We start from the raw sequence: 19785 nt of genomic DNA on the forward strand, positions 1-19785 counted from the left end.
TTCCGGCATCGGCAGAACGAGAGAGTACGAAATATTTAATAAAAATATCCGTTTAAATATTCCGAGCAACAAATTTAAAGTAAAAAGTAAAAATATTATTATCTTTATTTTCAAGAGATACGTAATATCTGTTACCTTTTTCCTCTATTGCCTGAGTTATTTCTTCCTCGTCACGTATTTCTTCCTCCTCTCCATCATCACCATTGTCATCAACGATCCTCAATATTTGCATTATCCTCTTCCTCAGTATTAGCAGCATTATCATCGGCGGCATTATCTTCATCATTATCATCGATACCATCATTGTCATCGACAATGTCATTCTCCTCTTCCTCCTCCTCTTCTGCCCTGACTCCACTTCTTCTTCCTGAGTTAGTTCCTCCTGCTCTTATTTAATTTCCTGCGCTAAAAAGTAATTTTTATTATTATTATTTTTTTTAAACTCTGTACATAACTAACTCTCTACATTCGACTGGCTAATTTTTTTTAAAAGAACTTATATGTCACGAAAATGGTGAAACTTGGAAAGACTAGTGCTCGAATCGAATCAGATGAACTCAAATCGTTGTTCCAGGAATCGTCGTCATTATCATCATCATCTAAAACAAAATTGTTTTTATTCTTTATTGCATTAAATCAATATTATATGAACTAGATTTCTCGATTATTTTTAAAATACCAATTACAATGACAGGAACGTCACGCGGAGGCGGAACATTATTTTCCGCCGGTTTAATTCGCCGGTTCTTTTCCTAGAAAAAAATAAAATTTTTTAATAATCAAGATTTCTATAAAGTTAATATTTATTTCCCCAAAACTTACTCGCTGATATTCTCTCTTCTTCTTCTCTTACGGGATGACATCGCCTTAAACTAAAGTGATGTCCTCCTATTGGACGCCCCTTGCAATGCGATATCGCATGTCCTATAATACAGTTCGGTTCTATGAAATAAATATTATAATTTAATAAAATAAATTTTTAATGCGCAAATGTATATTCGATTTTATTTTAGAAATTATTACTGCTTATCTCTTAGTCCAATGCGTCGCTTGAAGTCAGCTATGTCATCCCCCTCATGGTCAGATCACTCGCGTATTTCTAGATGACGAGCAATTATATTTTTTAGTCTTTCATCACCATTGCCCCAGTTTGTGCATAATGCACACTAATGTTGTAGAGCATTCACTCACAAAATTTCTGAAAATCGAATAATTTTTTCCGCCATTATCTGACAACTTTGCCAGATAACTAATTTTTTATTTAAGTTGCTAGCAACGACGAAAAATTTGGTGAGTAACTCGCGAAGTTCCATTTTTTTAAATACGAAATTAAAAACGACTCGCAAATAGCCAACGTAAAACCACTTCAGAATCTAAACGCAAGATTAAACTTTAGCTTGATCACTGCGTGCTCATAACGGTATTCATAAAATTCTTCCCCGAAAAGAATCAGTAAAAGTTTCTAGCTTCATTGGCTGATAGATTTTGACAATTTTGGTAATTGGTCGCTTTTTTTATTTGAAGTGATTTTTCTTGTAAAATTTAGAGAAGTAGGAGCAAAATCTTCCTAGTTATGATCAACACCATATTTGATTATCTCCGTTCTTCTCCCATGGAAATAATCTCAAAAAGTATCGCTCCCTTATGTACTTATCTTAGTAAATTCTTTAGTTCTCGTTTTCATTATTATCCGGAAAAGTTTCTTCACTCTATGGAATTTTTATTGTTACTGAGAATTTCACGTTTTAAATTTTTCTTTCTGTTTTTGTATCTTCTTACTTGAAAGGATTCTCACGTATTATATTAATTTATGGCTGATAAAAAATAAACCTTTCAATAAAAAAAAAAGAATTTTAATGGAAATTTCTATATATATATCTCGCTTGACCAACAATATCATTTGGTTTTTGTTAGTTTTCCCTTCTTCAGGATTTACTTCATTATGAGGAAAAAAATCATGGCGAATATAATTCTTTCACTTAAAATTTTTCTCACGTTTATTAATATAACTAATATTAATATTAAACTAATATTAACTTATATTAATATAATTAATATATATATAATATAATTAATATTTATTTTTTTTATTATATAAATTTATGTACTATATACTACGTTATTTTTTTCCCTTAGGAGTATACACAAAAGTTTCAGAAAAAAAGGAAGAAATTTTCCTGTATTATCATTACCCAACTCAATTTAACATTTTTTTTGTCGTACGTCTGTCTCCTGCAACATTAATGCATTTTCTAGAAAAAAGGCAATTTTCTTAAAACCCAATCGTAAATTTATTTTAAATCGAAGACGCTTCTAAATTTCTTCTTGTTCTTTAAAAAAAGAACTCATTGATTATAGATGTATTTCTTATATTAGGTGTTGGAATTAATTCGTAGCGTTTTTAATGAAAGAATGTTATTTATTTCACATGAGCATTAAAAAATACATTAATGAAAGTACTTCCCATCACTTGTAAAACGCTACGAATTAATTCCAACACCTAATACGTTAGAAACTACTTTAAGCTAACTCTAAACTAATTCTTTTTTCTCTTATGGTTTATTGTAAAAAGAATTTTCTCTTTTCGTATGATCAAATTCTTTCCACTATCATTTTATAAAAAAAAGCTGGAGAGAAATTGTAAAACGTTCCTGTTTGTTCCTGTTCATTCTCTTTTATTTCATTTCTCTCCCCTTTTGACTTCTGTGGTGTATAGATTATTTTAAATTTTTAAGAAAAATCTAGAGAAAGTTTATGTTTCTTCATTTTTTTCATCTACGCGCACAAAATAATTTTATTATGTAGCGTCGGAGAGGAAGGCGATGTCGACGGTTGTTGATTGCCGTTAGTCCCACTATATGTATATCACGTTTTCTTGTTTATTATTATATCAGTTACCTAACCTTTTTTTTATTATTGTTCGCACACGCCAGAAACCAAGCTCTGTCTTTTATCTTATTCAGCAACAAAGAAAAAATCCCAATAGATTATGGGCCCAGGAGTGTGAACGGCTATAATAATAATAAAAAAAAAAGGAGAGTGATAGTGTGCAAGGAAGACAGAGGTCCAAGTAACATCGCTTGAATCTGCAAGGATGGAAATAAACTTGAAGTCTATTACGCAACTGAACTCAAGCAGTTACGTTCGTTGGCGTTTTGAAATTCAGGCTCATCTCGAAGCAAACGATGTGTTTGATGTGGCTGATGGATCGAGAGAGCAACCAACGGATGCCACACTGGCTGATTGGAAAAAGAAGGACGCCTTGGCGAGGTCTTTGTTAAGTAAATCTCTCGATGATGCACATTTTAATTTGGTGGTCGCCTGTAAATCATCCGCTGATATGTGGAAGACTCTCGTGGGACATTATGACGAGGTTTCAAACACGACGAAGCTAGCTGCATTGGAAGCATACAACGACTATCACTGGAAAGACGATATGACTGTGACGTCGTATATTTCAGGGCTTATGCTCATTGAAAATAAGCTCAAGGCGCAAAAATTAAACATCGAAAAGGAAATGATTATTACAAAAATTGTTCGTGGTCTACCGCAAAAGTTTGATAACTTCAAGCAAGTATGGCGGATTTGTCCTACGAAGGACATTACGGTGGAACAATTACAAGCAAAACTGTTAGATGTCGAACGTGACGTTAACGTGACGTCATCCGGAAATCATGGTGTAGCGTTATCTGGTCAGAAAGATCAGAAAGACCGAGAAGTTTTCAAAGGTAAGAAGAAAGCAGGCTGGAAAAAGGACCGAAAGAAGCTACAATGTCACAACTGCAAAGGTTTTGGACATTTTGCTCGTGACTGCCCATCCGAGAAGAAAGACACGAGCTCAGAAGGACGTTCGTCTAGCAATCGTGTGGCAATGCCAGCAAAACAACAATTAGGAGATATTGATGAGTGGATCGGTGATTCAGGTGCGTACAGCCATATTACTCGTAATAGTGATTGGTTTGTAGAATCAAAGGCATTGGATCCTCCGGAAGAAGTGAAAATAGGGGATGGCAGGATTCTAATGGCAACGGCTATTGGCAAAATAAATGTAACAGTCCATAACGGTAAAGAGTAGGTGCCGAGATGTCTCAAGGATGTAAGGTTAGTTCCTGATTTTGGACCATTCAATCTTTTCTCTATTGTAGCCACGACTGACCTTGGTTACGAAGCACTTTTTAGTAAGTCAGAGGTTGTTGATTAAAGAATTCAAAAGGCGAGGTGATTGTCCGTGGTATTAAAAAAGGACACTCGACGTATCGAATGCTGATCAAAGTCGAGAAACCAGCTAAGGTTTGCACGGCTCAGAAGGAGATCTCCACATCATGGAAAACTTGGCACCGTCGACTTGGACATGCAGGAAAAAACAAAGTCAAAGCTCTATTAGAATCTAAAGGATATTGTGCAACTGGAAAAGAAGATTTCTTCTGCGAAGCCTGTATTTTTGGAAAAATGACCAAAGGACCATACAAGGAAATCGTTAATAAAGATTTCAAGCCAGGTGCAAAAATTCACTGCGATCTTAGTGGGAAGGTTTCAATTGAATCGGCAGGTGGTTGCAAATATTTTGCTGTCTTTGTTGACGAGAGCTCAGGATACAAGAAAGTTGCCATGCTGAAGAAAAGGAACTTGTCGAAGAATTCAAGAAAGTGATTCAGGAAGTCAAGGAAGAGACGGGTCATCCAATTGAGATTTTGCGGACTGATCAAGGCACTGAATTCATTGGTACATCATTTCAAGATCTTCTGAAGGAACATAAAATCAAACATGAGATGAGTATTGAGTATACACCACAGTCGAACGGTATGGCCGAACGTGCCATTCGATCTCTTACAGAAAAGGCTCGATCTCTACTTGCAGATGCAAACTTGCCAAAGTTTATGTGGGCCGAGTGTGTCTCGACTGCTTGTTATCTGTCCAATCTCGTCGCCACTCGTGATCTAAAGAAGACATCGTATGAACTCTGGCATGGGAAGGAGCCGTCCATTGAGCATCTGCATGTATTCGGTTGTGATGTTTTTGTGCACATCCCAAAACCGAAGCGAAATAAGTTCGACAAGAAAGCTCGAAAAGGTCAGCTGATAGGTTACGGACCGAGTACGAAGGTGTATCGAGTTTACTTTCAGGATCTTCAAGATGTTCGCATCGCACGTGATGTAAAATTCAATGAAGGAAAGCAAAATTCTTTCTATTATGTAGAAGACAAGATAAAATCATTATCCTCCAATGACGAAACTTATGAAGTCAAAGAAAATGATTCTACTGAGATTGTAAATGAGATCGTTAAAGTATCTACTCATCCGAAATCAACAAATGTACGCAAACCCAGTGAACCTTTAACCATGAAGCTCCGAAGTCGTAGCATCATCATTGAGGATGTTCCTGACGAGAAGCAACAAGGAGGGCATGAAGTCCTGATGGCGTTAAACATGGAAGAACCCAAGACAGCAAGAGAGGCTCTTGAGGGTAAGGACTCCATCGGATGGCAAATGGCTATGCAAGATGAACTCGATTCCTTCGCGAAAAATGATATGGTTGAGACATGTGTCTTACCATCAGGAAAGAATGTTATTGACACAGGCTGGGTATTGAAGATCAAACGATATCCAAATGGTGAAATCAACAAGCTAAAGGCTAGAATTGTTTGCCGTGGATACAGTCAAAAACGCGGGATTGATTTTACCGAGACATTCGCACCTGTAGTTCGTATGGATTCAATTAGAATTTTGTTAGCTATTGCAGCTCATGAGAAGCTGGTGATCAAGCAATGCGATGTCAAGTCGGCATTTCTCTACGGAGACATCGAGGAAGAAATTTATGTGCGACCTCCTGATGCAGTAGACATTGATGATGGAAAAGTTTGGAAATTAAAAAAATCGCTCTATGGTCTGAAGCAGTCACCTCGGAATTGGAACAAGAAATTTAATAATCTTGTCACAACCTTCGGTTTGATTCGTTCTATAGCTGATCCTTGCACATATTATGGAAATGGTTAGAAGGGGTGTTTGTTATTGGCAATATATGTAGACGACATCCTCGTTGCTGGACAACCAGAAAACGTTGTGACTGAATTGCTAGATTTCATGAGGGCTGCGTTCGAGATAAAGATCGAAGAGCCAACCTGTTTCTTGGTTTGGAACTAAATGTTGACCGAAGATCAGGACGTATTCGCGTAAATCAACAGGGATATATTCGTAATATGCTCGCCCGTTTTGGCATGGAAAATTGTAACAAAACCCCTACTCCGGGAGAAGTCCAAATTAGGAAACATCAACTAACGAACGATGAAACATTTGGAGTTCCATTCCCTTATCGACAGGATATTGGATGTTTACTATATGCAGCGACGCATACGAGACCAGATATCTCGTTTCAGGTTAATCATGCTGCTCGCGCTGTTGAAGCACCAACACTGTATAACGTGAAGGAAGTGAAAAGAATTTTCCGTTACTTAAAAGGCACAATGTCAGTAGGAATTCAGTTTGGTGAAGGTAAAAACGAAGTTGTTGGATATTGTGATTCAGACTATGCTGGATGTCCGGACACTGCTAAAAGTACTTATGGACATGTGTTCGTATTAAACGGTGGACCAATATCCTGGGAATCACGGAACAGCACGATTGTCGCTGACTCCACAACTGTTGCTGAACTGCAGGCTGCTTATGAAGCATCGAAACAAGCCATATGGATTAAAGATCTCATGAAAGAACTCATGACGTCTTCTGAGAAACCAATAATAATCTATTGCAACAATGAAGCGGCTGTTAAGCTGTCAAAATCCGAGGAAATAAAGAAGAAAATCAAGCACGTCAATGTTCGCTTTAATTTTCTACGACAGACTGTTGGAGACAACAACGTGGAAGTTAAACATATTGCGGGCACAGAGAACCCAGCGGACATACTAACGAAGCCTCTACCCCATGCAAAGCTGCTCCATTGCTGTAATCTTCTTTTTATCGAGTGAGACTACGTCAAGAGAGGGTGTTGATTGTATGCCGTTAGTCCCACTATATGTATATCACGTTTTCTTGTTTATTATTATATCAGTTACCTAACCTTTTTTTTATTGTTCGCACACGCCAGAAACCAAGCTCTGTCTTTTATCTTATTCAGCAACAAAGAAAAAATCCCAATAACGGTGTTATCAAAAATACATTTCATTCGAATCACGTCGTCCGCAGCTTCAGTGAGCAAACGAGTACTGTACTTCTTGTGTTTTTGATTACCATCTTAATTCATTTGAGTTTGATATTACTGTGGTGTAAAAACAATGGGAGTTCAAAAAATATTAATAATTCGGATATGAGAATGTACTCCATCCCCTATTCTTTCAAGATACGCAACGACGACGAAAGAAAAAAATTCTCAATTTTATATGTTCTTAACAATTCTCATACGAAGACGATTCATGTAGGATTGCAAAGAACGAACGAAGGAATCTTTAAACCTTTTGTAAAATTGAGCGGATTTATTTCAACACCGACTGCTGGCAACAGTTTAGAGAAGACAACATGGGACTCATGAACATATTTAAGCAGCGATAACAAAGTAGAACCTTACTCTGTTGTTATAAAAAACATCGCCATCAGTTTTATCATATTTTACGGAGCGAAATCAATATTGCTAGAAGAAGAAGAGGAAAATTCCAAGGGAAATCCTTAAAGAGAAAGGGACGCGCACAATTCAATTCCACCGGCGAAGAAATAAAGAACCTACGCAATGGCAATTGTAATGCAGAAAACTCCCTTCCTCAGACTGCAAAGCATTATAAAATGCGTCGACGCACATTTAAAACAATTAGAATCTTTGATAATGTTAACAAGTGTACGCAATATTTAATTCAAGAAATCGAACTGTAATCTACCTGTAAGTTTTATTAATCAGGAAATTATAAAATTAACGTTGTGAGGATTAATTACAAAGATATAGAGAGTAACAATGTGTACGTACACAAATTAACGACTTAATTTTTTTTATATGTATTTTAATATAATATTTTTGGAATTAACTTCATTAAGATATAACAAAATTTTTCATATAATCCTCTCGAAGTGAGAATCTTTCATTTAATTCTTCTAAAAACTTTTTTAGTTTATTCTCATGCGAATTATGTATTTTTTCTTCTTTGAAAAAAGAAATTGTACCAATAAATACATTTTTGTATAATATAAACTCTCGTTTCTTAATCACTCATATCTTCCAATAATCAATTTTTTTCTTTGCATATTTCTGTGCTATATATATAAAACATAGACTTTTAAATGAAGTATAAGAAGTACAATACACATTCTGAAAATTCTTGTCATACATCATAAAACATCATTTTCACTCGAACGAGTGTGTCATCACACCGACGCGTCGCGTCAGTTGAATATGTTCATTCCTGTTTTACTTACCTCTTTCTTTCAAGCAAGAATCCCCTAGACTCAAAAATTTTCGTAAAAGATATCATCTCATAAATAAAAAACTCTCTCATTAAACGGCCAACACATTGGAGACATGTGTCGCGCCAACAAAAAATGACTGTCATAAAACTGCTATTTATGTCCAATGTACTTTGCCCTCCTTCTCACCACGACAAAAAAAAATGCTACGATTCCAATCGCTCACTTATTTTTTTGGATTTTTCCCTTCATTTTATCGGAGGTCCTTCATTTCTTTCTCCAATCACCTCGTCGGAAGTAATGGAGCGAGCTAATAAGATTTTTGTCAGCTATAGAGCAAACTAATAAGAACGCACCATTACCCTTAATCCACCATCAGAGCCCGTCATTCTTCCAGACGGACTCGTCTAGGTCACGTCCATAGCGTAGGGAGAGGCATAGAGGGAGTTTGTTTTGATGTCAGGAAAGCGTGGAAAGGGTTCATTTTGACACCAGGGGAGACGTGGAGAGGGTTTGTTTTGAGACCCCATGGCTGCCCATATATTACTGCTGATTCGCAATTTCTGTTAGTGTATTCTCTTGCGTCTCAATATTAAATAAATTGCTCTCGAATAAAATTAATGAGAACGGTCGCCTGTTCTCAGTCGGATTATTATCTATCACGTTTATTCTACAATATTTGGAAATTATTATGTCTTTATTCGATGACGTATCGAGGGCACCGGGTGAATTCGAAACACTGATTAATTAACTGCTTTTTTATTCTGTGACTCAAAAATACGTGGCAGTGAGTGATCAAAAGCTCGATTCGACTAACACGCAGGGCGAATAGGGGAAAAAGTACGAGAAGTACATAGTTCCATCGTCGGACTAATAAGACGAGAAAATAGTCCGAGGGCAAGCCATCGGTCTGGTGACTGCGCTTCATATATAATATTCCCTCCCTTTTTTCATTGTCACTATCTTCTGCTAGTCTTGATTTTAGTATATTTAGTATATTTAGTATTATATATCGTTGGGGTAGTCGTCGAAAGCGTGTAGACCGCCGTAACGTCTCAGCTCTGGCCTGCTCTGGTGGATGATGTCCCGGCGGCGTCGAAAGGGGAGTTGGAACTTTTGATGAGTGAGCTGGCGGTGATCGTGGTCCGTTTGCGGGTGCATGAGGTACAGTAGGGGATACTCAGCCTGTCTCGTAGAACCGGATCCGTCGTGGTTGCTCGGATACTCTTTCCGGAGCTGGCGATGAATCTGAAACGGATAAAAGATCTGGAGATCTCAGGCCCATGGAAGGCACGTATTTGATCGAGATGTGGCTTGAATCATTTTTCTTGATAATCTATTTCATAATGGAGGCCTCCCAAACAAACCATGATTGTGCCTTGTATCCATTTCCCCATCCGAGGATTTTCAGAAAGGAAATAGATCTTTTGCATCGGATTAAAAATACATGAAGGTGATTTGAATTTCGCTTGTTGCTTTTCCCTTATTTTCTCGTGTACATCTTGTGGTCGAACAAGATCAAGGTGAGTTTGTAGATTTCGCCCCAGAAACAATTAAACTGGAAGTTGACTGGTGATCGAATGGGAAGCCTTTCAATACTGTCAAAGAAACTCATTTAAATCTTGTCGTAAAGTGCCTGGGGTGGTTGTTATCCTCTTCAATTTATCTTTCGTCGTTTGGTCGTTCGTATCTTTGGTCATATCGTTCGGCCTGTCCATTAATTGAGGAATGATACGGAGTCGTCCGCTTGTGATATTTGACTCCACTCATTTGGAGAAATGTCTGGAATTCGGCCAATATAAATGAGGTAGCATTATAGTTACAGACTTACAGATACCACTGGAGCTTCATACGTTACGAACAGCTCGTCCAGAATTTCTATCGTCGCTGAGCTTGTGACGGAATTGGTTTTACTTCTATCTATTTGCTATATGTATGCATCGACGATTATGAGCAACATGACTCCCGCGACCGGTCCCGCGTAGTCGACGTAAATATGCTCTCAGGGTTCTTTTGGGTACTCGCATATATGGTTGCGAGTCTGTAGTGGAGTCCGTGCGTGTCTAGCACATTTAATATATGACTTTGCGATTCGCTCGATGTGCTTCGATATCGGCCAATATACAAATGAGCATCCCATTCCTTTCATTTTTACAGGTGGACTACGTCATTAAAGATTGATAACGGAGTGAAGGTGGCACCACAACTCTATGTTCAAATAGTAAGCAATTGGCGGCCAATATAATTTGCCTCTGGTGCTTTATATCTCATGTTTGCGAGATTGTGATCCGATTGCAGAGATTACACAATTTTTCCTAGATAAGAGTTTTTGCGTGTTTCGCGTGCTATATGTTCTGCTTGGATCGGAAGTTGTCTTATTTGGCACAAAACGAATTGGTCCAAACGAAGTTGTCGAACTTTCTGTTTCCTTTTCTCCGTTAACTTGTTTACTATATTGTTTTGTGCAGAAAATGATGCTCTTGAACAGTAGTAGTAGGTGTTTACATTTTCTTTTGTCATTCTGAATTCAATATTATAGTTGAAGTATGACAAATAGTAGTTTGCCATATGGCTAATTCACAATACTGAAAGTGATTTTTCCGGATAAAAAATGTATCAGAGGCTTATGATTCGTAATTAATGTGAAATGCCGCGCATAGAGGCAGTGAAAAAATTTGCATACAGCCCAGACTATGGCTAACGCCTCCTTATCTATCTGTGGGTATTTCTGTTTCGTGTTATTAAGTGTGCGACTTGCGTAGGCGATTAGTGGTTCCTCTCCATTGCTGAGGCGATGTGACAAAACTGCGCCTAATTCCATTTTGTTAGCATCCGTTGCTAATCGGATTTGCTAAGCAGCGGGAATGCTGTATCATACGATATCAGTATTGCTGTGAGATTAGATTTTTGATTTTTTTATATGCAGCTTCCGCGGCCGGTGTCCATACGTGATGTCCATATCCAATGCGTCATTGCGAAACACATCTCTTAATGGCCTCGCTTTGGTTGCAAAATTAGGGATAAACGAGCTATATTATGTTGCCTTCCCCAAGAGCAGCTGTAATCGTTCTGTTGTTTGGATGCATCCCGTACTGCTTCGATGTACTGGTCCGATTTGTATAATTTCAGCATCTATTTTATGTCCTAAAAATTCTACGGACGGTAGCGCGAACTTACATTTGCTACGGTTGAGTCGAAGTCCATGCGTTCTGAGCCGTTCTAGAAAATTATCCAAAATCGAGATTTGTAAAATTATGTAAATCAGAATGTTGTCAAAGAAATTTAGGACGTTAGTAATATCTTGCAATATTGTTTCCATGCGCTGCTGCCAAATTGCTGAAATATTTATCGCATCGTAGACTGCGCGCGTTGGTCTGATTAGTCCGTAGGCGTATTTAATGTTAACGAGGCTAAAATCTTTATCAACCGTTAAATGTGTGTACGCATCGGTTAAGTTACAAAACCATGTGAATCCCTTTATACGATAAAAGATATGTTTGGCCTTCGGGATTGGATGTTCATCCATGACGATTCGTAGATTTAGCGTAGTTTGTAATTTCCTGTAATCCTCATTTTCCCGTTCTTCTTCATAACGATATGGATAGTCGAAGTTCATTCGGAATGTTCGACTTTTTCGTAGAAGCGTGAAGCAAGTTTGCTATCTATTTCTTTGGCATATATTTCGCGTAAGGCTAAGAGTATTTCTCGGGCTCGTGCGAATACGAGTGTTGCGTTCGGCTTAAGATATATTGACACCGGTGGACTAATCAGTTTCACGGGATTGTCGCTGTATACTTCATCATATTTCTGTAATAAGGTATTAAGACGATTAGTTTCATTATAATATTGTGGCACTATAGTGGTAGCCACATTGTCGACCCGCTCGACAGTTGTAAATAATTTTTTGTAGTCGATTTCATGGACAAATTGAGCAATCCATTCCCTCCCGAAAAGAGTCCTAATTGCCGACACATACAAATTGAATTTCCAGGTAGTATTCCCAAGCGTTACATTGACTGGAAGATATCCTATACATTTAACGAGGTGGTGCGTGTAATTGCCGAATTGTCATTTAACGTATAATGTGATTTGATATCGCATAACTTGGCTTTGCTGACAATTCCATACGATGCATCGCTATCTAACTCTATCTTGTGGCTATTCCCATCAGTAGTATATGGGCAACCATAGGCCGTCAAAACAAATCCCCACCACTTCACCTCCGTCGCCTGGAGCGTGGCCTGTCTGGGAAATGGCGCGCTTTGATTGGTTGGTGACGCGAAGAAATGAGTAATAAGGTAATTAAATGGTGCGTTTTGATTGGCTCGGTCCATGGCTGCCCACGTCCTGACTGGCTCTGTCCATAGTCGCTCACGCGATGACTGGAGAAGAGTGAGTGGAGATGTCGATAAGGATGAATACCGAGGAAAATCGGGACCGAGACATTTTTTCGTTACGGGGGGAGGGGGGAAGGTGCGGGCAGTGAATATAAATAGCGCGCAGTGTTTTGTTCTGCGGGTCATTTTTTGCTGCAGCGACTCAATATCTCTGGCGTACTGCCATTCTAGCAAAAGGGATTTTTCTTATTATTTATAACGAGGATTTTTACGAGTATTTTTGGTAGATTCTTACTTCCACTTGGAAAAAAGGAGAGGTAAAACAGGAATGGACAAGTTCGTGCTAATACGCGTCGTCGTAATCGGCGTGATGATTTACTCGTTTTTAGAGAATAAATTTTTTCTGTGCTCTATGCCGGAGATATTTTTATTTAAATATGATAAAAATCGTCATTATTTAAGTCTGAAATATTGGGATACTTGGGATGAAATAGTCGAGAATTTATGTTACAAACATTTTCTTTATTGATAAAAGAGTTATTACATTAATAAATAAATTATATCACATGAAGAAATATATTATAAAAAGTCATAATCCTATATTCATTAAAATTATGTTAACAAAGGTAGTATAAAAGAAGGGCAACGAGCCAATGACGCAAATAAAAAATTATAATTCAGCTAAGAAAACTTAATACAAAAACAATTAAAATACAATAAAATGAAACAAACGTTTCAACTCCAATTGAGTCATTTTCAATGCCATCATACAATAATATAAATGTCGTTCTAAATTGAAAATTAATACATAATCTTACAATATTCTTAAAATTAACAAATAATTCTTTCCTCTTTCGGTGTAATACGCTGTGAGTCATTTTTATCAAGAATTAACAAAGTCATAAGAAAGTTCTGGAAAAGTAACCGTATACAAAAATAATTAATATTAATCATATAAAAATTAAAAATATGATGATATACCTTAGTAAATCTGTTAAAAGTCCCATAATACACAACGAGAAAAAAATGTAAAATGTGGTCCATTTTGTGGTACAGTAAAATAGTCTTTTTAATTTAATAGGTTATTAAAGCAAATTCGCAAAAGTAACGAGCATCTGACTTAAACGATGTCACACAACGAAATGTCAAACAGAAAAACATTATCAATAAACGGAAAAAGGAAAAATAGGAGGAAAAGGACAGAAGATGTTAGAAAGGAGAAAGTGAATGTATAATGTCAGAATACAAATCCGGCAAAGACTCCGTGTCATTTTGTCTATTAATCCCATGCTTCTGTTTTTTAATATGAACCATTTCTGATATCAACCTTTTGTTGTATGAAGGCTCTATATCCAATATTTCTACTTTATCCCATTTAAAGTTATGATTCTCCACCATACGATGGTTGGAAATCACTGATGGAGATTTTGAACTTATATTGATATCAGAAACATGTTCATGCAATCTGGTCTTTAATTGTCTTTTAGTTTGGCCAACATAACTGGCATCACAATCATCACAGGATATTCTATAAACCACATTTTGACTCTGAACGTGTTCCAAATCATCCTTTCCTCTCCTTATGAAACTTCTCAATGTGTTAGGAATAGTAAAAGCCAATTTACAATTAAGCATTTTAACAACAGGTATAAATCTTTCGGATATCGTATTAACATATGGAATCGTAAAGAACCTTCCCCCACTGTCATCCTTATTCTTATTTAAATTGTTAAACTTGTTAATGTGATATTTTATTCTATTATGAATGGTCGAAAAAATAAAACTTAATTGATATCCATTCTGTAAAAAAACCTTAATAGCGTCAATCAAATTATTTTGTTGGAATTTCGGATGACACAAACAAAATATCTTATCCACGACCCCATAAATCACACCTCTTTTATGACAGAGCGGGTGGTGTGAATGGAAATTAAGAAATCTGCCGGAAAAGGTTGCTTTACGGTAAATATCAAAAATGAGATTCCGTTCATCGATAATTATCATCGTATCTAAATAACTTATTCTTCCATCACCTATCTCCATGGTGAACTGTAATCTAGTATGTAATGAATTGAAAACATCCAAAATATCATAAATACTTTCAGAAGGAGCGGCTAATATAATATCATCGACGTATCGGTAGTAAAACAACAGACGACAAGGCAGCATTCCAATCGCCATCTTCTCGAAATCCTGCATAACAATACTTGCAACAACCGGTGACAAAGGTGAACCCATGGGGGTCCCAAAAATCTGTTTATATATTTTTTTATTAAAAATGAAAAAAGTCGAATTCAGAACCATACGAAAGGCTATCAGAAACTCGTCCAAAGGAATCTTAGTTTTCTTAGATATAGCATCCCACCTCACAACCACACTATCAGATGCCAAATCTATAGGTATGTTAGTGAAAAGGGATACTACATCCAAGGAAACCAAAACGGAATCTGATTCCAGTTTAACATTTTTAAGTTTCTTGATCAAATCATAGCTGTTTTTTATGTGACTGGGCGTCTCCGGTAAAGAGTCTGCAATAATGCCATGCAAGAATGATGCCAAATTATAAAACGGGCTATTTACCGATGAGACAATAACTCTCAAGGGATGGTTTTGTTTATGTATCTTAGTAACACCATAAGCCCTAGGAATGACCCCATCAGTCGTCCGCAACCTCCGATACGTCAAATCATCTATTACTCCCTTACCTTTCCACCTACCAAGCAAATTACGTAACTCACTCGCAAGTTTCTTAGTAGGATCTTTCGTTATTAATTTATAAGTATTCTTATCCGAAAGCATCGATTCCATCTTGGATATGTACTCAAATTTATTCTAAGCAACGGTGACATTCCCCTTATCAGCTTTTGAAATTAAAATCTCGGGATGATCTTTTACAAATCGTTTAGTTGTTCTTACCCAATCGCACAACAACTTGTCATTCAAGTCGTTCTTAGGAAAATCATTCCGAAATTTATCAATAATTAAAACACTATTATTCCTAACGAAGTTAATTAAATTCTTCTGACGGCCAACAATATTATTCTCAATATTTTTAATAAATTCTATCAATGTTCTATCTAAATTGTGTTTGTTGATAGGAAGACCAAAGCCTTCCCCCAACTGAAGCAAACATTGGACCTCTAAAGGAATGTCAACATTGCTCAAATTCAGAAACCATTTATCATTTAAAACATCAAGAGGAGCCGCATCTCCAAACAATTCTGCCGAAATGTGAATCTTTTCTACATTTTGTACATCAGTGCAATTATTAACCTTGTTAGGTGTAATTTTATTAAGCAATTCATTGTTCGAAGCACAACAGTAAGATATCGGCTTAATATTTGCTTTTTTATCTTTTAAATCTTTTCCTTTCAACCATAAAATCTTCTTGTCAATTTTTCTTGTATGTTGAAGAAAGTAAAAATTATTAGTGTTATCTAGATATTTGAAAAACTCACAAACCATGGAGAACGGTAAAACCTGGTAGATTTTAATGGAAAAATCAACGATGCTCATTCTAATAAAATGCAAATGTGTGTAAGAATCCTTCAATTCCAATTGCAAAATTGCTTTCACATTGTTGAACTGAATTTTTTGAAATCTTCTGTAAGAATGACTATTAAACAAATTTAAATTTCTGATATTAGTATATCTTTTAAGATGTGGCGGAACTAAATTATGATTAATACATGATTTCAAGAATCTAATGCGAGTTCTAATATTAACGCTATATTTAATCAGGTTACAAAATTCTTTCAAAAATTGACAAGCATCAAAGCCATATTCATATCGGATATAAGCAAAAGAGAAATTAAAATATTTATGAAAATTACGCATAATTTCGCCCGCGTAAATAAAATTAAAAGTAATATAAAAGGCTCTGTAGTAATAAGCAAAGTTAGTATAAAAGAAGGGCAACGAGCCAATGACGCAAATAAAAAATTATAATTCAGCTAAGAAAACTTAATACAAAAACAATTAAAATACAATAAAATGAAACAAACGTTTCAACTCCAATTGAGTCATTTTCAATGCCATCATACAATAATATAAATGTCGTTCTAAATTGAAAATTAATACATAATCTTACAATATTCTTAAAATTAACAAATAATTCTTTCCTCTTTCGGTGTAATACGCTGTGAGTCATTTTTATCAAGAATTAACAAAGTCATAAGAAAGTTCTGGAAAAGTAACCGTATACAAAAATAATTAATATTAATCATATAAAAATTAAAAATATGATGATATACCTTAGTAAATCTGTTAAAAGTCCCATAATACACAACGAGAAAAAAATGTAAAATGTGGTCCATTTTGTGGTACAGTAAAATAGTCTTTTTAATTTAATAGGTTATTAAAGCAAATTCGCAAAAGTAACGAGCATCTGACTTAAACGATGTCACACAACGAAATGTCAAACAGAAAAACATTATCAATAAACGGAAAAAGGAAAAATAGGAGGAAAAGGACAGAAGATGTTAGAAAGGAGAAAGTGAATGTATAATGTCAGAATACAAATCCGGCAAAGACTCCGTGTCATTTTGTCTATTAATCCCATGCTTCTGTTTTTTAATATGAACCATTTCTGATATCAACCTTTTGTTGTATGAAGGCTGTATGAAGGTTGTATCGGAGGTTGCGGACGACTGATGGGGTCATTCCTAGGGCTTATGGTGTTACTAAGATACATAAACAAAACCATCCCTTGAGAGTTATTGTCTCATCGGTAAATAGCCCGTTTTATAATTTGGCATCATTCTTGCATGGCATTATTGCAGACTCTTTACCGGAGACGCCCAGTCACATAAGAAACAGCTATGATTTGATCAAGAAACTTAAAAATGTTAAACTGGAATCAGATTCCGTTTTGGTTTCCTTGGATGTAGTATCCCTTTTCACTAACATACCTATAGATTTGGCATCTGATAGTGTGGTTGTGAGGTGGGATGCTATATCTAAGAAAACTAAGATTCCTTTGGACGAGTTTCTGATAGCCTTTCGTATGGTTCTGAATTCGACTTTTTTCATTTTTAATAAAAAAATATATAAACAGATTTTTGGGACCCCCATGGGTTCACCTTTGTCACCGGTTGTTGCAAGTATTGTTATGCAGGATTTCGAGAAGATGGCGATTGGAATGCTGCCTTGTCGACTGTTGTTTTACTACCGATACGTCGATGATATTATATTAGCCGCTCCTTCTGAAAGTATTTATGATATTTTGGATGTTTTCAATTCATTACATACTAGATTACAGTTCACCATGGAGATAGGTGATGGAAGAATAAGTTATTTAGATACGATGATAATTATCGATGAACGGAATCTCATTTTTGATATTTACCGTAAAGCAACCTTTTCCGGCAGATTTCTTAATTTCCATTCACACCACCCGCTCTGTCATAAAAGAGGTGTGATTTATGGGGTCGTGGATAAGATATTTTGTTTGTGTCATCCGAAATTCCAACAAAATAATTTGATTGACGCTATTAAGGTTTTTTTACAGAATGGATATCAATTAAGTTTTATTTTTTCGACCATTCATAATAGAATAAAATATCACATTAACAAGTTTAACAATTTAAATAAGAATAAGGATGACAGTGGGGGAAGGTTCTTTACGATTCCATATGTTAATACGATATCCGAAAGATTTATACCTGTTGTTAAAATGCTTAATTGTAAATTGGCTTTTACTATTCCTAACACATTGAGAAGTTTCATAAGGAGAGGAAAGGATGATTTGGAACACGTTCAGAGTCAAAATGTGGTTTATAGAATATCCTGTGATGATTGTGATGCCAGTTATGTTGGCCAAACTAAAAGACAATTAAAGACCAGATTGCATGAACATGTTTCTGATATCAATATAAGTTCAAAATCTCCATCAGTGATTTCCAACCATCGTATGGTGGAGAATCATAACTTTAAATGGGATAAAGTAGAAATATTGGATATAGAGCCTTCATACAACAAAAGGTTGATATCAGAAATGGTTCATATTAAAAAACAGAAGCATGGGATTAATAGACAAAATGACACGGAGTCTTTGCCGGATTTGTATTCTGACATTATACATTCACTTTCTCCTTTCTAACATCTTCTGTCCTTTTCCTCCTATTTTTCCTTTTTCCGTTTATTGATAATGTTTTTCTGTTTGACATTTCGTTGTGTGACATCGTTTAAGTCAGATGCTCGTTACTTTTGCGAATTTGCTTTAATAACCTATTAAATTAAAAAGACTATTTTACTGTACCACAAAATGGACCACATTTTACATTTTTTTCTCGTTGTGTATTATGGGACTTTTAACAGATTTACTAAGGTATATCATCATATTTTTAATTTTTATATGATTAATATTAATTATTTTTGTATACGGTTACTTTTCCAGAACTTTCTTATGACTTTGTTAATTCTTGATAAAAATGACTCACAGCGTATTACACCGAAAGAGGAAAGAATTATTTGTTAATTTTAAGAATATTGTAAGATTATGTATTAATTTTCAATTTAGAACGACATTTATATTATTGTATGATGGCATTGAAAATGACTCAATTGGAGTTGAAACGTTTGTTTCATTTTATTGTATTTTAATTGTTTTTGTATTAAGTTTTCTTAGCTGAATTATAATTTTTTATTTGCGTCATTGGCTCGTTGCCCTTCTTTTATACTAACTTTGCTTATTACTACAGAGCCTTTTATATTACTTTTAATTTTATGTTAACAATTTCGTTAAATTTTATTTCAGTTATTTCTAAAAATAATATATTAAAGTATGTTTCCAAAAATGACAAATTTTTTGTTTGTGTTCTCACGCAGCGTTCAATATCTTCTTTGTTGCCTCGAAAAGTGAGTTTGATGATTGCGCTGTTGATGTAGGAATTAGTCAGAAGCAACTCTATCTCCTAAATATCGGGCGCATTCGTTATTGTCGATAATAGACATTTGATTATTTTCTCCATTCCTTGAAATGTAGCTTGCTGCATTACAATCGCGACAAAGTAAGTTTTTCTTTTCTTTATCGGCAGTTGCACTGGTTCTGCTTGCGTACTTGTTGA

At 35.7% G+C, this 19785-nt stretch overlaps 3 protein-coding genes across 5 annotated transcripts in view; 1 reads left to right on the forward strand and 2 right to left on the reverse strand.

The window, feature by feature from the left end:
* LOC105153240 (uncharacterized) overlaps positions 1 to 19785 on the reverse strand; it is a 354849-nt gene that overhangs the window by 44312 nt on the left and 290752 nt on the right. Inside the window, exon 5 of one of the 3 annotated variants that reach the window (XR_015547195.1) lies at positions 136 to 924. The exons of 1 other annotated variant lie outside the window; for it this stretch is intronic. The gene's annotated coding sequence lies outside the window, so the exon portion shown is untranslated. Of the gene's footprint in view, positions 1 to 135; positions 943 to 19785 lie in introns of all 3 variants that reach the window. One more of the 3 variants, XR_015547194.1, reaches the window with a different exon arrangement.
* On the reverse strand, positions 13554 to 16757 carry LOC147907453 (uncharacterized). Its single transcript, XM_087412642.1, has 2 exons — positions 13700 to 16757; positions 13554 to 13630 (listed from the first exon to the last, which is right to left on the reverse strand). The coding sequence occupies exon 1, from the start codon at positions 15524 to 15526 to the stop codon at positions 13928 to 13930; it is 1599 nt and encodes a 532-aa protein (XP_087268768.1). The 5' UTR covers positions 15527 to 16757; the 3' UTR covers positions 13554 to 13630; positions 13700 to 13927.
* On the forward strand, positions 17724 to 19192 carry LOC147907454 (uncharacterized). Its single transcript, XM_087412645.1, has 2 exons — positions 17724 to 19046; positions 19116 to 19192. Exon 1 carries the CDS (start codon positions 17724 to 17726, stop codon positions 18816 to 18818), a length of 1095 nt encoding a protein of 364 aa, XP_087268771.1. The 3' UTR covers positions 18819 to 19046; positions 19116 to 19192.

This window comes from Acromyrmex echinatior, chromosome 13 (genome assembly GCF_024713525.1).
Source record: "Acromyrmex echinatior isolate Ae372 chromosome 13, ASM2471352v2, whole genome shotgun sequence".
Lineage (NCBI taxonomy): Eukaryota > Metazoa > Arthropoda > Insecta > Hymenoptera > Formicidae > Acromyrmex > Acromyrmex echinatior.

Coding starts and splice junctions, on each gene's coding strand:
- LOC147907454 (XM_087412645.1), top strand. CDS start 17,724: ATGGTTCTGAATTCGACTTTTTTCATTTTTAATAAAAAAATATATAAA.
- LOC147907453 (XM_087412642.1), bottom strand. CDS start 15,526: ATGGAATCGATGCTTTCGGATAAGAATACTTATAAATTAATAACGAAA.